This window comes from Pezoporus flaviventris, unplaced genomic scaffold (assembly GCF_033815535.1).
Source record: "Pezoporus flaviventris isolate CSIRO_AGI_PZ_B2104156 unplaced genomic scaffold, CSIRO_AGI_Pfla_v1 ptg000006l, whole genome shotgun sequence".
In the NCBI taxonomy this organism is placed as follows: domain Eukaryota; kingdom Metazoa; phylum Chordata; class Aves; order Psittaciformes; family Psittacidae; genus Pezoporus; species Pezoporus flaviventris.
In genome coordinates, this window is record NW_026892554.1 from 12,935,744 (window position 1) to 12,952,351 (window position 16,608).

The 16,608-nt window shown below is 42.0% G+C and overlaps 1 protein-coding gene across 4 annotated transcripts in view; it reads left to right on the forward strand.

The window, feature by feature from the left end:
* The window catches only part of MAPK6 (mitogen-activated protein kinase 6), a 28,769-nt gene extending 13,279 nt beyond the window's left edge, over positions 1–15,490 (forward strand). For 2 of the 4 annotated variants that reach the window (XM_061446981.1, XM_061446982.1), the window contains 5 exons: positions 7,202–8,429; positions 9,153–9,297; positions 11,547–11,711; positions 12,312–12,513; positions 13,111–15,490. In XM_061446981.1, the coding sequence (XP_061302965.1) occupies positions 7,875–8,429; positions 9,153–9,297; positions 11,547–11,711; positions 12,312–12,513; positions 13,111–14,209 (2,166 nt within the window). In that variant the 5' untranslated portion in view covers positions 7,202–7,874 and the 3' untranslated portion in view covers positions 14,210–15,490. Of the gene's footprint in view, positions 1–1,026; positions 1,180–7,201; positions 8,430–9,152; positions 9,317–11,546; positions 11,712–12,311; positions 12,514–13,110 lie in introns of those variants that run through there. The other 2 variants (XM_061446980.1, XM_061446983.1) reach the window with 2 other exon arrangements.
* Positions 15,491–16,608: the final 1,118 nt, after the last annotated feature.

A 16,608-nucleotide genomic window follows, 5' to 3' on the forward strand; every position in this document is an offset into this window, starting at 1 on the left:
TTTGAGTCCCAAATCTCTTTCTTTAATGCAAGTAAATACCCCTCTGTGGCTTGGCTCTGCTTGCCGTCCTAACATTACCTCTTCCAAATATGCACTCCTGCAGTTTTGTTTTCTTTATAGGCTGTATTTAAATACAGCCTTCTGGAGCAGCCAGTACTGTAATCTTCCAACTCTTTTGCTGGGTGGGCAGAAGAACTGCAACTTTGTCTCTGACTTTTCTCCGCTGTTGGCAGCACAGTTAGCTGACTATAAATTACCAACTGCTGTAAAGTGTTAGATTAGTTAGTGACTTCTGCATGTGTGCTATCAGCACAGCGCTGTGTTATCAAGTATCACCTCTCCTGCTAGTGGGGGCAATGTCCAATGCAGGCAGGTTGGAACTGGATGATCTTAAGGTCCTTTCCAATCCAAACCGTTCTATGATTCTATGCTGTGTTGTGGCCAAGGGAAACACTGAGGCAAAGCCCTAGGCCTTGCCGAGTGTGGCCTTGCCTGGGCTCAGGATGGACTTGGGGGGTTCAAAAGCGCAGGCCTGACCCTAGGTAAAGCTGTCAGGAGGCAGCAGAGATCAAATAGGTGGAGGAAGCAGCAACTGTACTTGAAGCTTTAGAGCATCACTGCAGTACTAACGGGCCACCATTCGCATCTGTAAGCCTCTAACTTATGTTAAGTCCAGCAGCAGCGCGTACCCCTCCACTAGGCCCCTTTCTTTGAAGTTGTTGGCTCAACTGTTCTTTGAAAGTGCCGAATTCCTCTAACTGGACACAGGGGCTGCTTGGAGCAGCCATGTCCCATGAAGACAGGTGAGGCTCTGAGGTGACTGCTCAGCGAGAGGGTGTCCTGCTGTGGCCCTGGGGCACAAGCACCGGGGAAGGGGTCGGGTGCTCTTTCGGCCTCCATAGGGCGGCCAGGACTCGAGGACGACAGCGGCACAGGCGTGCGGCGCCGGACCCGCCGGGCTCTCTGTGCTTCCCCCGCCCCGCCGCTCTGCTCCCCGCCCCTCGAAGGCGGAGCCGCCGTCGGAGCCGCCCCTCCCTGCCCTCCGCGCCGGGTTACATGGCGGCGGCTGCGGCAGCGGCAACTGCGGCGAGGCGGGCGGGCGCCGGGCGGGAGCCGGTGGTGGGGCCGCGGGGCCTGGCCGTGTGAGCAGCGCAGCCCCCGATGAGCCTGGGAAGGCCCGTGAGTGCGGCGGGGCGGGCGGCGAGGTGGGCGGCGGGAGAGGGGGATTTCGGGCCGCTGCACACGCGGGCCCGGCCCCGCCGCACAAAGGCGCTTTGTTCCCTCCCGATGGACGGCGGCGCCCCCCGGCCCGCTGCGGTCCGCGTCACCCCCTTTCCCCTGCTCCGCCGGGGCCTGGCCCGGCCTCTCCGCACTGCGGCGGCTGCCGCCCGGGGGCAGAGGCGGCCACGGGGCTGAGGGGGACGAGCGGCCGCAAGCAGGGCGGGCGGGGGCGGCCGCGCGGTGCTGCGAGCGGGGCGCTGCCAGCGGCCCCGAGGGCCCTGAGGGTCGGTTTCCCGCCGGAGCGGGCCCGGCGGCGGCGGCGCCCTGAAGGGCGTTTGAAGGTAGGGGGTAGGGCTCCGCCTGCGGCGGACTGCCGGGTCCGCTGGCCGAGGGCGGTGCGGCTGGGGCCGGGCTGATGCTCCCTTTTCCCCGCCGTGGCCCCGGGCAAGGCGGGCGAGGGTCCCCTCTGCCTGAGCGTTCGCCGGTGTTCGGAGGAGCGGCGCTGGCAGGCGAAGCCGTCCCGTCCCGGAGGGGCGGCGGGAGGAAGGATGTCCTCTGCCGGGACGGCTGCGGGCTGGCGGCGGGCCCGGCTCTGCCAAGTCTGCGGAAGTTTTGCTGCTGAATTGGGTGCCGCCGGCGGCTCCCCGCGGGGCCCTGGGCGCTGTTCTGCAGCCGCCGTGCCGGAAGGCATGGGGACAGGTACCGCCGGCTCCTGCAGCCAGCGCGCCCGCAGGCTCCCTGTAACCTCCAGCGCCTTTTGTGGAAAAAGGGACTGAATACTTCCCATAAGTAGCTTGAAACGCCCGATGAAAATAGCTTGAAGGGAGGCTGCTCGAGTATCGGGGTTTGGAAGAACAGGTACCCTTGGCTAGGCAGGCAAAGGCACACGCTTTGGCTCTGTATGATGAGTATCTGGTTAATTCAGTGCCATTTTAGATCAGCCTGACAATAGTGAGGTTAACTCATGGAAAAAGAAACGGTGGTTGACGGGTTATCATACGGCTCATGGAAACGTTGATAAAAGTGCTTTTGCCAACAAGCTTTTTTTTAATGTATGTATGAATATATATATATGTGTATGTGTAAAAATAACACTGTGACAGTTCATAAACCAGTTACAAATTCCAGGCTTACAGCAGAGGTAGATTTTTGTTTGGTAATCAGCTGCAGAAAACGTGTGCTGTAAAGCTGAAGCAGGAACTTTCATTTCAGCCTCTCTCAGGCTCAGTCCTTGCAGTGTGGTTGTTATCCTTAATTTGCTCTTGACTAGGTAACTGTTCAGTGGAACAGCACACGGTAGCAGATCTGCCGATGTGCAGAAGGATGTGCTTAGCTGATGATAGGCTTCTTCAGTGGTGAGTTTTCATTGAATTATCCGAAGGCAGAACCAAACTACTTTTATTTCTGATACAGAAAAACGCAGTGGATTTTTGTGTGCTTTTACAGAGCCCTCAGAAGATTTATAAACTAATAGTAACATTTGCTGACTGCCAGCACAGAGTTCCCTAAACAGTGTGGGGAGCAAGTAGGAGGCTGTAGAAAAGCAGCAGTTTGGTGAGTTGGACGGTGACTCACTCTGCCTACTGACTGCAACGTGGCTGATCTAAAAAAATACTTCTGCACCCCGTATTTTTATAGTCAAAGGGATAGTACTTGGCAGGTTGTATAATATGTCATTAGTCATTCTTGGTCTTTGTCTTGTGAGTAATGATTTGATCATTATGTGGTCTGCATAATCAGATTAACTGGTATCTGTCTGTCTTATTTGTATCTGGAAAAGTAAACGCCTCATACTTGACTGTGTTTCAGTGTACATCCTGTTTCCTGAAAACTGTGATAAATCCACGTGCAGAAGTTGAGCTCGAATTGAAGGGGCTGTTTGCATAATGCATGAAGCCAGTCGAGTGTGATGATGTCTGCCAGCACTAGGGATAATGTCAAAGATGACAGCCCTTCTGTGGGTCACTTCAGTTGCCTTCTCCCAAGAACCAGTTTTAAAAGCATAGTTGTAAAGCACTTAAGAAACTAGTGTCTTTGTGTTTCCCTCTTTAAACTTTGTGGGAGGAAGGAATGAAAGTATTGCTTACACAAAACGGTAGTTTTGGGAAGGTGACAGTTTAGGCTAAATGAAAACAGAAGTGCCTGTGTGAATAGCCTGTTCAGCAGGCATTGGGGTTATAAATCCCTCTTTTTCTTGATACTATAGTCCAGGTGGTCAGAGCACAACTAAAGAGCAGTTTGTCATGTTTGTTTTAGTGTGTATTTTCAAGACAGACAGTTGGACTGACCGTTATGACTTTCATTGAAACTGAAAGTGTATAAACTGAACAGGTGTTGGTGTCACTCTTTGTAAATAGTAGTATTTTTAAAAACCACCTCATTATTTTCCAAGTTGAAAAATCTCAGTACAACCCAAAGAAGAAAATGTTATTTTGAGCTCACTTTTGGCTTGAGGAAAGCCTTGATTTCTTCTGGTTGATTACCCTTTAAATAACTATTATCTTAGAGTGGAAGAAAGTTTGGAGTTAACTTTTTATTTTCCCTCCCTCCTGTCTGCTTCTGGTCCCCAGGACTGTTTGTCTTAAATGTCTGTTTGCTATTAACTCATGATGGGGAAACTAGTTCAGCAGCTTCCCTGGCCCCTGGCACAGGCAATGCTCCGGGAGCTGCAGTCATGGCAGGGGGGCCAGGTCACGGGTGATGGCAGCGAAGGAACTATAGCATGAGAGCAGAGGGCTGTGCTAAGTGAGAGATGCAACGGGTGTAGTGGAAGAAGCGTGTCTTTAATGTGAAGAAGATGGGTGTAGGTGTGGCATTAGCTTAGAAGCAGGATTTTACTGTGTAGACAAGGATATATGAACCTGCTACAGCACTGTCATCTCTTACATTTCCAGAGTAGAATTTTCAGTGGCAGTAAACAAAACATCATTCTCAATTACTGAATCTTAATATGCATTAGTAGTGGGGCATTTTTGCTAGGACGATCTCCAGTTGTCCTCATCCTATTCGTGTGATGTACTCTGGTTGCTAGACAGGCTGCCTCCTGGTCAGCTTGCTAGGACTAGATCCTTTTATGAATGATAGCTGGGCCCTGCTTTCTGTGGCTTTGGGATTAAGTAATTTGCTCCTGAGTTGCGTAGAAAGTTTTGTAGCAGGATCAAGGAAGTTTGTTGGAGGATCAGGTCAAATTGAAGGCTGTGATGGGTTGCTTGTGTTGTCAATATTTGTTTTCTTAGCTAAATCACTGATGCTGAAAATCATTACGTGCCTTCTGGATTAATGGTCGTCTAGTGGAAGGATATAGTATAAACTAATTAAAAATGCATCATTTCAGAGATAGAGAATGAAAATTTTAGGACTCCTGCTTCAGTAAGCAAGTGGGCCATAATTCCCTTTCTCCTTGAAAGCAGTAATGTCATTACTGCTTTTGTGTTGCACTTTTGCTGCTGCCTTTGTTTAGTCATAACAGGGATAAAATCTGAGTTACAGTGAAGCAGTCGGCAGATCTTACACCTTGCTGCTCATAGGCATCTTTCTGAATCTGTTCCTGTGCTGTTTTATGGAACTAGCTAAAAGAGAGGTTTCAGATGTGTGACCCAGCTGGTGCAGACCTCTTTGGTATGGCTGCATATTGAAGCCATCAGCAATGTGAAACAATAAGCCTAATTATGGGGAAGAATACAACTGGGTTTAGATGGTCCCCAGGATATAAACCACAGCTTATTGCAGGGTATTTGAACAGAGGCCTTGGACCTCTGTTAACATGATACTATATTATGTTATACTAACATTATATAAATGTAATTATATAATCTATAATATATATCATTGCATTAATGCAATTCATGTTAACATGAATTTAAAGTGTTAGTGTGAGCTACAAAAGTGAATTTCCATAACAGTTTTTTGCAGGGGGTTGACAATGAAAGGGAAATGGGCTGGGTTGATGTAAACTCTTTTACAGGCAGCAGCTCAGAATGGGAGCCTGAAAGTGGTGTATGTGAATGAGAAAGTATTTTTAGGCTTAAAGAAATAAAATGAAAAATCAAGAGGCTAGACTTCTGGGTTTTATAATTGTGAACAAAGAGTTCTTTAGGGTAAATTTCATCCTTTTTCTTTAAGAAGACGCGTGTATATTGTAAGGGTCCCTACGCTGGTTTCTTAATGCCGATACAAATTCAAGGTAGTTTTGGGGAAAGTAACAGTGTTACCTCATTATGTTTGTATGAAGGTTATAATAACTCTAAAATTAGGGCTTTTGGCAGCATGCGGAGAAAGGAATCTCAAGGCAATAGTTATACTTGCTGAGTAAAGAAAGCTTTGAAGATCACCCTTCTGGCAGGGTACTGTACCACATCAGTGGAGCGCAGCTGAATGCTTTTCAATTTAGAGATCCTCTATTTGGTGATCTTTACTGAAAAAAAACCAAACCCCAGCAGACGATAGCATCTGTTTGCTCCTTCTTTGCTGTGTTTGCTATGTGGCTGTACAAACACCTGCAGGCAGGTGGTGTGGGGCAGGAGGGAGGGAGAGCTGGGGCACTGGGGCTGTGTGTCTTGGTGGCAGTCAGGCTTGAGCCTAAGGAATGGTAATGTTTAAATGTCGTGAAACAGTCTTGTTTCTGCTTGCCAGTGTGCCTGCCTTTATTTTTTTTTTTTTCCTGCATGCAATTCTGATTACTTTAGTGAATTGAGGCCATTATTTCCAATATGTTAATAATTTGTCAGCTGCTCTTGTTGCCCGGTTAAGAGTGGGGAGACTTGTTTTGCTTGGTCCGGTTTGCCCCACTGAAGTGCCAGCACGGTTTTAAGGGAGAACATTTGTACAATTAATTCTAAAGTATTGGGGTAGTTTGGAGAGCTTAGAGAACTGGATGAAGGGCTGAAATGAGTTAATCTAAGGTTGAACAGAAGACATTTAGTGGTTTGATGTGACCTATAGTTGTGGGGGAAGAACATGCAAGTGACTTATAATGGAATTGCCCAAATCTTGCCACAGTGTGTAAGGTATGCCTCTGACTCTTCTCTTTGTGGTATCTTTGAGCTTTTAAAAGAAATGAGGATGTTGTGCACAAAATGCAACCTGTGGTCTTTATGACTGCATTCTGCTGCAGCAAATAAGGGCATTTACCAAGGAAATTATAACTTTCGTTTTCATAAGTAGTAGGTGCATTCATTAAACTATTCAAAAATAATTTCTGAAAATGCACATATGTATGGAGAAATGGTTATAGAATGTACCAGTTATTGTGTAAAATGTACTTGCTGTTTCTCTTTGTAATCTAGGTTGCATAAGTGACAGATAATTGATAAGGTAATATTTGTCTAATATGTAGGAATTACCCCTGCGATTCCTGTAGCAGTTAATTTAGAGGGGCCAAATTATGATTTGATTTGTTAGTAAACTTTATCCAAAACCACAAGGATTTAAGCTTTATAAGTGGCATTGGATGTGTGCTGTATATTCTGGAAAGTCAATAAATACTAGGAGTGCACAAACCATTACCCTTTTTGTGTGAATGGTACCCAGTAATCTCTTATTATGATGAAATAGTCAGATTTTGGCTTTGAGTAAAACTTTAGTGGAAAGAATTATTCCAGAATTTAGTGACTAAGGTGCAGGATATGAGTGTTTCTCACTTGTCTTAACAGCTATGTTGGAGAATTACCAAGTTTTCTGTGATATTCCCTTCTTTATTAAGATTCTGTAAGATTTTTCGTTGTGTGCTGTATATTCTCAGTAGATTATATCTAAAACTTTCACAATACTTGTTTATAAATGATGGTTGGTGATTATCATTGGTTTTCCTCCCAGAGTATGAAAAGCCTATGCTGTTTCTGGTTAGTTCAGCTTTTATGATCATTCCTTATTTTGTAGCTAAGCACTGAAGTTGTATATTTAGGGAGACTTAAGTAGTTGGGGGAAGAGGAAGACTTGTGTATGTGCTGGAATACTGATGTATTTTTTCTCTGCTTTTCAGGTTGTCACGGAGTAAAATGGATGGTAGCTTTGATTGTGATTGTGGTGAGCTGGAGCCACCTGATCATTAACAGAAGGCATCTTTTGTAAATCAAGAGCTGCCAGTTTCCCATTTAACTAGACTGTAAACAAAGGAGAGAAAAAGGAGGAAGAAGAGAAAAAGGAGGAAGAAGAGAAAAAGTAGTGCTTACCAGCACCATAGAATGATGCTGCTCAGGACCAGTCCAACACTGAATGTATCTGCACTGTGAGGAGGAGGATGTTAACAGAAGCCTATTATGTGCATATTTATTCACATTTTTGTTAAATGTTAACCAGTTTAGCCCAGTAGAGCTGAGTGCATAGTATGTCATTTCATTCCGTTTGAGTTTCTTGTGAGTATTTTCTTTAATGTCTGCAGAAATGCTGCACCTTTCTTGAACTATGAATGCTGCAATCTTTCTATCTTATGCTCGGTTTGAGTTCTAGAGCTTACGAGCTCTAAATTCAAGGGGACACAACAGGCCTGGCTGGCTCATAATGAAATGAGAGTGTCAAGAAACCATCTTGCAGTCAAAGCCAAGTGTTTCTTCTCCCTTTCCGTAAGACCTTTCCTTCAGATACCAGTGGAAGTGTCTCCGCGTGTTTACAGAAGCTTAGTAGTTTGAGAAAAGAGAAAAGTAAAGAATTTAAACATGGCAGAAAAATTTGAAAGTCTCATGAACATTCATGGATTTGATCTGGGCTCTCGGTATATGGACTTAAAACCACTAGGCTGTGGTGGAAATGGCTTAGTTTTTTCTGCTGTCGATAATGACTGTGACAAAAGAGTGGCTGTCAAGAAAATTGTCCTTACAGATCCTCAGAGTGTTAAACATGCTCTACGTGAGATCAAAATTATTAGAAGACTTGACCACGATAACATTGTCAAAGTATTTGAAATCCTTGGTCCTAGTGGAAGCCAGTTAACAGATGATGTGGGCTCCCTTACAGAATTGAACTGTGTTTACATTGTTCAGGAATACATGGAGACAGATCTGGCTAATCTACTAGAGCAAGGCCCTTTACTGGAAGATCATGCTAGACTTTTCATGTACCAGCTGCTACGTGGGCTCAAGTATATTCACTCTGCAAATGTTCTGCATAGAGATCTCAAACCGGCTAATCTTTTCATTAATACTGAAGACTTGGTGCTGAAGATTGGTGACTTTGGTCTTGCACGAATCATGGATCCTCATTATTCCCACAAGGTATGTGAAGAGTGGGAATATTCAAGTGACACACTCACAGTTGTGCCTTCTTAGAGTAGTGTTTTTCTCCCTTTCACAGAGGTAGATAGTCTGTGGAAGGTCTTGTTAGCGGATGGGATATAATGTTAGAAATCATACAGTAGAACTGGATGCTTGTGAATAAAGTAAAGCAGATCTATTTCTAATGATACGTTTTGTCTCAGACAGGACTAGTGCAAGCATAAAACTTCTTTTTTTACTATCTGTGTTCAGAAAAACAGATTTTTAGCAATGAATGCAGGACCCAAGATTAAGAGCAACATTTAGAGGCATAACTATCAGAAGCCGTAGGCAAGTTTATATGTGATGCATTCATAGTGTACAAGTGGGGCTACTTCCTGGGATTGATTTAGAGTTACTGTGTTCCTGGTTTAGATGTTTCACAGAAGAGTTTGTTATAATCTCTGTGTTTATTTGGCATCTGGGAATAAGAAAGTTTTGCTGCAGTACCTCATTTGCAGTACCTCATAATAAATAGTGGGATATTTCAGCACTGTTGCTGTGCACTTGTAAAGATACAGCTGTTATATTTTAAAAGGCAGAAAGGCACAGCAGGGGGCACATGGTAGGACCTTGAGACCAAAGCATCTTGTAGTTGTGCATTAAAAAATAAGAACAAGTAATTAAAAACCCCATAACTCTTAAAAATCTAAGTAACCTCTTTTCGTTTTTTAATCAATTTAGGGCCATCTTTCTGAAGGATTGGTTACTAAATGGTACAGATCGCCCCGTCTTTTGCTTTCTCCTAACAACTACACTAAAGCCATTGACATGTGGGCTGCAGGTTGCATCTTTGCTGAAATGCTGACTGGGAAAACCCTCTTTGCAGGTGGGTAGAATAAAAATATGTGTATGTATGTATTGCTACAAGGAGTGGTACTGCATAATTATCTTCCTCCAGAAAGGTTGTTTCTCATGGGTAATAGCACTAGTCACTGACTATCAGGATATGCTATATTATCATGCATTTATGTAAGCAAATTAAAATCAATGTACTTGTAAAGCAAAAGATGTTTCAGTTTTTGTTACTCATACCAGTGTGTATACAGATCGCAATTTGACGTAGTACTCCTGTATGGAAAGCTGTCTGTAATTAGGTTAAGCTAAATTTATTGTATCCCTATGAAGTGTACTAAATACATGTGTTTTAGTGAACTGGTTTATTCAGGGACTGTCTGAGGATTATGACTGCCCTGAGCATTATATAAAGATTTTTATTTTAAAATACAGTCAGCCTAATCACATCTCACTTTTTTATGTTAAATTACAGAAGAGTGACCCTTTTTTCCCCATTCCCAATTTTTTTTTGTCATCTGCAGGTTCGTTTGGCCTGACCTTTGTTTCAGTGGTCTAGGAAGGAGACTTAAGATTTAAAATTTAGTGTGGCATACCAGGGAAATGTGTAACCTCTTTTTAGATAAAATCAAACTGTCATTTGCATTGTAGGAGATCACCCCATAGGCTCCACCTGCTGTTAGGCATTCAGTCCATGGGAGCAATTGAGCTAGTCTAGAGTAAACCCCTGACATGCTTACTTTCTGTGCACCCTGGAGCCTCAACAGCGGCTGCCTTATTCAAGCTCGCTCTTGGATTTGCTTCTCTTGGTCTAAATTACTGGAGTAATACAGAAAAAACCGCTTTAGAACTGAGCTCCTCACATTTCAAAGGTCACATTCCTTTAGGTACATGTGGACTAAAACCGCATCTCTGTATTAATTCTTACCTTTGTATGTCAAGGTAATGAAATTGAGAGCTTTTCCCATTAAGTACTATTAATGAATTTCTGTCACCTTGGAATCATTATTTTAATTAATTAAAATTAATGATAATGGTTAATCATTAATTGTATAAATTGCTGATAGAAATCAGCAACTAATATGCAAAGAGGCTTTTCTTAACTTGCAGTGAGTTGCTAACTTTGAGTTACTAACAGTTGCAGTAAAGTTCAGTGTATTAAATGCTCAACTGATAAGAGATTTATTACGTTTCCATTGCATCAAGCAGTTCTGCTAGAGGATAGTGAAACAGAGAAAGTCTGCAGATTTCAGTGCTCAGCATAGAGTGATTGCAGCTGCTAGCACTTTGGCTTTTCTTTTTCTGTAGTGTTGGTATTTGCCAAAAGTTTTTATTGGTCCAATAGCTGTGCAGTGAGCTAGAATTCTGGGGTTTTTCCAACTTGGTCTTAGTAACCAAAATTCATTTGGGGTCATGTTTTCTGCAGTGGCTTTGTCTTGGCTTTTCTTTAAGTCATCTGGCAGATGTGTTGGTTGGATGTCCAGTGCAGACTGCTGAAGTGAACTGCATAGACTTCATCTCCATTTATTTTTGCATTTAATGTCACATGCATCGGTATAATTATCTCCCAGAGCTGCTTGGTGAAGGAGAGAAACACTGGCATCAAATAATTCTATATAGTTTAATCTGCTAGTTGACTTTCTAGGGTGCTGTGTGCTTCTTTGAGCTGAACAATAAACTGAGGTAGACAAGCTGTATTTCTGGGTGTTCCAGCTACATTGGTACAGCATATAGATGCTGTCCATTATTCGGAATTGACCTGCTATGTGGTTCTTACCCAAGGAGATTTCAGTAATGCTAAAAGTATGCTATAATTTCAGTCCTAACACAGTATATGAATACAAATGGCTGTGTCCTGTAAGATCTCTTGCTGAGCTAAACCTCTGGTTTTATTAATAAGGGACATAAAAGTCAAAGTGAGGTTAAATATTGAATCCATTAAGTGGATCACTTCAAAGAGGAGGATTGCAGTAGCATAGTATATAACAAAAAGGTTGTTGCTGTAGAGTACTGCATCTTGAAGACATTCTTGCAAAACCTTAAGGTTGGGTCATTTTATCTGTGTGTAGCAGCGCTGTGATTCTTCATATGCTACCGCATTTTTGAGAGCTCTTCGCATTTATCAGTCAAATTTAGAACTCCAGCCTTTCCTCTGTTGTGGGAGATAATAGTCTTCTGCTGAAAATAGCTACTCAGCACAAAATTTTAACATGCTTTTCATATACAGGGATCAGGAGTGTTTTGAAGTTGAAATAGCAGCTTGTGTTTTCTCTGGGTGCTTAGGTGCGCATGAACTTGAACAGATGCAGTTGATTCTAGAATCAATTCCTGTCGTACATGAGGAGGACCGTCAGGAGCTTCTCAATGTAATTCCAGTTTACATTAGAAACGATATGACTGAGCCACATAAACCTTTAACTCAGTTGCTTCCAGGCATCAGTCCTGAAGGTAAGTAATTAAAAAAAGTACTTCCTGTATTTCAAAATCATAAAATAGTGAATGTGTGTGCTTGTTAAAAGCAAGTGTCAGTGAGAAGAATCTCTACGTTCTCTGAAGCAGGATTATCTGCTTGTATGATAGCTACTTGGTCATCTTTGGAGTGGAAATGTGAATCTCTGCTGGACCTGTTTGCACTAGAATTGCTCTATTTTGAGACACTGGCCTCCTAAATATAAGGGAGCACTGGAATGGAGTCAGTATAAAACAGCTGTCCTTCAGATGTTTCCAGAAGTGTCTCAAGTGAACTGACAGCAGTGTTTCCTGGTAGCTGTAGGTGGATACTGATTCTGCTTGAAGCGTTCTGTCTCTTAGTATATTTTCCTGCTTTAAGTTAAATTGTTGTTGATCGTAGGTTTGACCTCTGCTCTTCTAGCTTTCTTATGGCTACAGAATGCATATTTGGCAGTAAACTGTCAAGAGCTGATACTTCACAGGTGGCTATTTTCAAGCAAATGCACACCTTTAGAGCAAAGTTCTGGACCTTAATCTTAAATTCTAGATGTCTGAAATGTCATTTCTCTTCTATTTACTATAACTTTTTTGCTGCAGCACTGGACTTTCTGGAGCAAATTTTGACATTTAGTCCCATGGATCGATTGACAGCAGAAGAAGCTTTGTCCCATCCTTATATGAGTATTTATTCCTTTCCAACGGATGAGCCTATTTCAAGTCATCCTTTTCACATTGAAGATGAAGTTGATGATATTCTGCTGATGGATGAAAGTCACAGCCATATTTATAATTGGGAAAGGTAAATTTATCACTTAGTGAATGGTTACGTGCTAGAAGTAATTCTGCTTCATGGGCATAATATCCTTTTCTGCTTGTTTCTTGTCAAGTTGACCTGAGAATAAACTTTTCCCTTATAGGCAGTGCCTTGTCATTGGGTTTATAATTCATGAGAGTGACTTGGCAATGCTGATGCGTTCCTGAGATGCACTCGGCAGTCTAGAATCTAAAGCTAATCTCCCCATTACTTTTTTCCCAAAAAATGTTTCTCTAAAACAGTTTTAAGTGTGAATGTCTCATCCAATGCTTAGTGCATGTTATAGTAAATAGATTGACAATAGTCATTGAAAGTCAGTTTAACACACTTTAAGGAAGACTTCTGTAAATGAAGTGAGTTGTCATACATAATTCTGGATATAAATCTCTCGGATGTGTGTATGAGGATTGCTTTATGCCAGATTAATTTAAAAGCCTGGAGGATGTACCCAGTGAATTGAAAAAAATTTATCTGTGTTAAATTGTCGTTATTCTGTAAGAGAATTTCTAAACTTAACTCTCTCTGTCTTGGGAGTGAGAAGACTGGTTTTTAGCTGCTAACACTTAGGAAATTGTTTTACAGATACCATGAAAGTCAGTTTTCAGACCATGACTGGCCTATTCATAATAACTATGAAGCTGATGAAGTTCAGCGTGATCCAAGGGCTCTCTCTGATGTTACTGACGAGGAAGAAGTGCAAGTAGATCCTCGCAAATACTTGGATGGAGATCGTGAAAAGTACCTGGAGGATCCTGCCTTTGACACCCACTTCTCTACTGAGCCTTGCTGGCAGTATTCAGATCACCATGAAAACAAGTATTGTGATCTGGAATGTAGTCACACTTGTAATTATAAAATGAGGTCATCTTCATACCTAGATAATTTAGTTTGGCGAGACAGTGAAGTTAACCATTACTATGAGCCCAAGCTTATTATAGATCTTTCAAACTGGAAGGAACAGAGCAAGGAAAAGTCTGATAAGAAAGGCAAGTCTAAATGTGAAAAGAATGGGTTGGTGAAAGCTCAGATAGCGCTTGAGGAAGCATCACAGCAACTTGTTGAAAAAGAAAGGGAGAAGAATCAAGGATTTGACTTTGATTCCTTTATAGCAGAAACCATTCAGCTTAGTTTACAACACGAGTCTACTGATGTTGATAAATTAAATGACTTGAATAGCTCAGTGTCTCAAATAGAGTTGAAAGGATTAATATCAAAGTCAGTTAGCAGAGAGAAGCAGGAGAAAGGAATGGCTAATTTGGCACAGTTAGAAGTTCTGTACCAAACCTCCTGGGACAGTCAGTTTGTAAGTAGTGGGGAGGAGTGCTTCCTCATAGACCAGTTTTGTTGCGAAGTAAGGAAGGATGAACAAGTTGAAAAAGAAAATACTTACACCAGTTATTTGGACAAATTTTTTAGTAAGAAAGAAGATGCTGAAATGCTAGAACCTGAGCCAGTAGAAGAGGGGAAGCTTGGGGAGAAGGAAAGAGAAGAGAGCTTTCTCAGTAACAGTGGAGAGCTCCTCTTCAACAAGCAGCTTGAAGCTATAGGTATTCCTCAGTTTCACAGCCCCGTTGGTTCGCCGCTGAAATCAATACAGGCCACATTAACGCCTTCTGCTATGAAGTCATCTCCCCAGATTCCCCACAAAACGTACAGCAGCATTCTGAAACATCTAAATTAAAACACTCAGCAGACATTTCTTTTATATTCATGAGATGTGTTTGTCTTTTTTTATTACTAGTGTAAGTAATTTTTTTACTTGAATCAGACGGTGTAATTTTGGTATGGATTTCATTAGTTTTCTGTTTACCATTGTTTTTACAATCCAGAATTACTTTCTATACATAAGTTAGTTTTGTTTTTAAACTGGCATGTCGTTTGCACACAAAATTAAAGAATAGAGCAAAATAATGCAAAATGCAGGAGGTAACAAAAAAAAATGCACTAAACCAAGTAAAAAAAAACATTCTCTCAGTAAAACAGTGTCCATGTTTTGCAGAAAAAGAACCTTGCCTTGAAATTTACACAGTGAGACTGTACATAACTGCATGAAAATATCTATTTTTCCCAAAACATTTTTTCATTCATGCGTATTTTAGAGTTTTTCATACTGTACACATTTCTTAGACACATGATACCAGCAGCAACTGAAATGAATGCAGAATTTGGTACGCATGTGTTATCTACCTCAAGGTAACAGCAGTATGTGGCAAAACATTAACCACCCATAGTGCTTCTCATTATGCACTTCTATTTAGCCAGCATTATTGTAGTAGCTATTCTTATTGAAAATCATTCAATATTTATAAATGTTCTGGTATGCATTCTTTATAGTGAAGTGTTAATATGCAGCACTTTTATTTATTTTAGCAAATAAGTATATTTCTGTAATTATAGAAAGTCAACTTAATTTTTGAGTTACTTTTCAGATAAAAGTTTCTGTTTAGCACTATGGTTTTATTGCCTACATAGCTGGATATATATTAACATCAGCTTATTCTGAGGCTATCAAATACATTCTTTTTATTTTTATTTCTTAGTTTTCATTTCAATGAAAGCACTCACTGTGTATAGGAATTTGTAATTGGAGGTGCTTGATCTCAACAAAAGAAATTAGGAACTGCTTTATTATCAGATGCTCCTAGAAGTCTTAATTGTGTTCATTTTTTAAGATTTTGTAATGTTAGTTGTGTGCATGGAAATAATTAAGGTACAACATTACTGTAGGTTAAAGTTCTATATGGTGAGACATTTTGTTTTTACTGTATGTTTTTACTGAATGATTCCTGTCCCGCTCCCAACCCCCCTCAAAAGCAAGCATGACTAAAATTAGGTTAAATATAGCATGTAGCATCTCAGTCTTCTGAAAATTTGTTTTACCTTCTGATTTTTTGAAATACTGGATGTATCATTGGCTCCCCTGTTTAAAACGAAGAACAAATAAAAACATGGCCAGCAAAAACGACTGATGTTGCTTTGTGCAATGTAAGATAAAGAGCTGCTGCTGTCATGTTCCGTTGTGAAAGGCAGCACTCCCTCTACAAGATCCTCAGGGAAACATGAGGAATTGCCTTCCCTGGGAGTCTGCCCTAGATGTGTTGCTTACAGGGGGTGTAGCGCCCTAGTGGAAGGAGCCTCCAGAAATATAACTTTGTCCCAGTGCACATGGCCTGTGTTGAAGAGAACCTTGTGTAATGGTGTGACTATGGGAGTGTGAGTGTGCATAGCATCAATAACCATGTTTTGTTGAACATACAGCTGACTTGCAGGTGTAAGTGAGCTTTACTGTTCTATCAACTTTTTAAACATAACAGTGTTAAAGCAGAAAAGCTGCTGTAAGCATCTTCATGTTGTGGGCAACATGGAGTGAAGGTGTTGATGCAGGTCCTTCACCTAAGAGTCTGTCAAGCACTTTGCACGAGGAGTATAACCAGGTAATTCCTATGGGGTTTTCAAAATGTGCAGATCAGGTCTCTGTTGCAGCAAGCCCTAAGATGTATTTCTCTTCCAGTTCCTCCCATCAGAGCTGTTCCTGGGGGAGCTAATTAGCTGCGCAATAAAGCTACATCTTTTGGCAAACTGCAGCTTTTTCCGTGATGGTATCTTAGTTCTTCCAATTTTTCCATCCCTCCTCCTCTGGTAAGTAGCACAGATGCAATTTGCATACAGCAAGGAGCTGCCCTTCAACATGGCAGACAGTGGTCACCTGGGGAGATGGGCCCCAAAGTATGTCTTTGGGTATGGCGTGTGAATGCTTAGGTACATCAGTTTGTATGTATGGGGCTGTGGGGAGGAGGAAATAGCTCATTGCCTTTTCTCCTGGGCAGGGGACTGTGGTAGGTTTTACAGAGATGGAAAGCAGTGGGTGGGAAGTGTTTAGAAACTGGAAACAAATTTCAGCTTGAAAACACATCTTTGGCAAATGAATCTTTTTTATTTGTTTAGTTTTTAAGCACACCAGTGACACTCAGTGGAACTTAAGAAGCCTGTAATGGTAGAAAGGGAACATTTTTAAACTCAAAAAGGGAGAGGCTAGCACGGGGCTTAAATCCAGTACAGTGCTTCTCACTGCCTTGGACT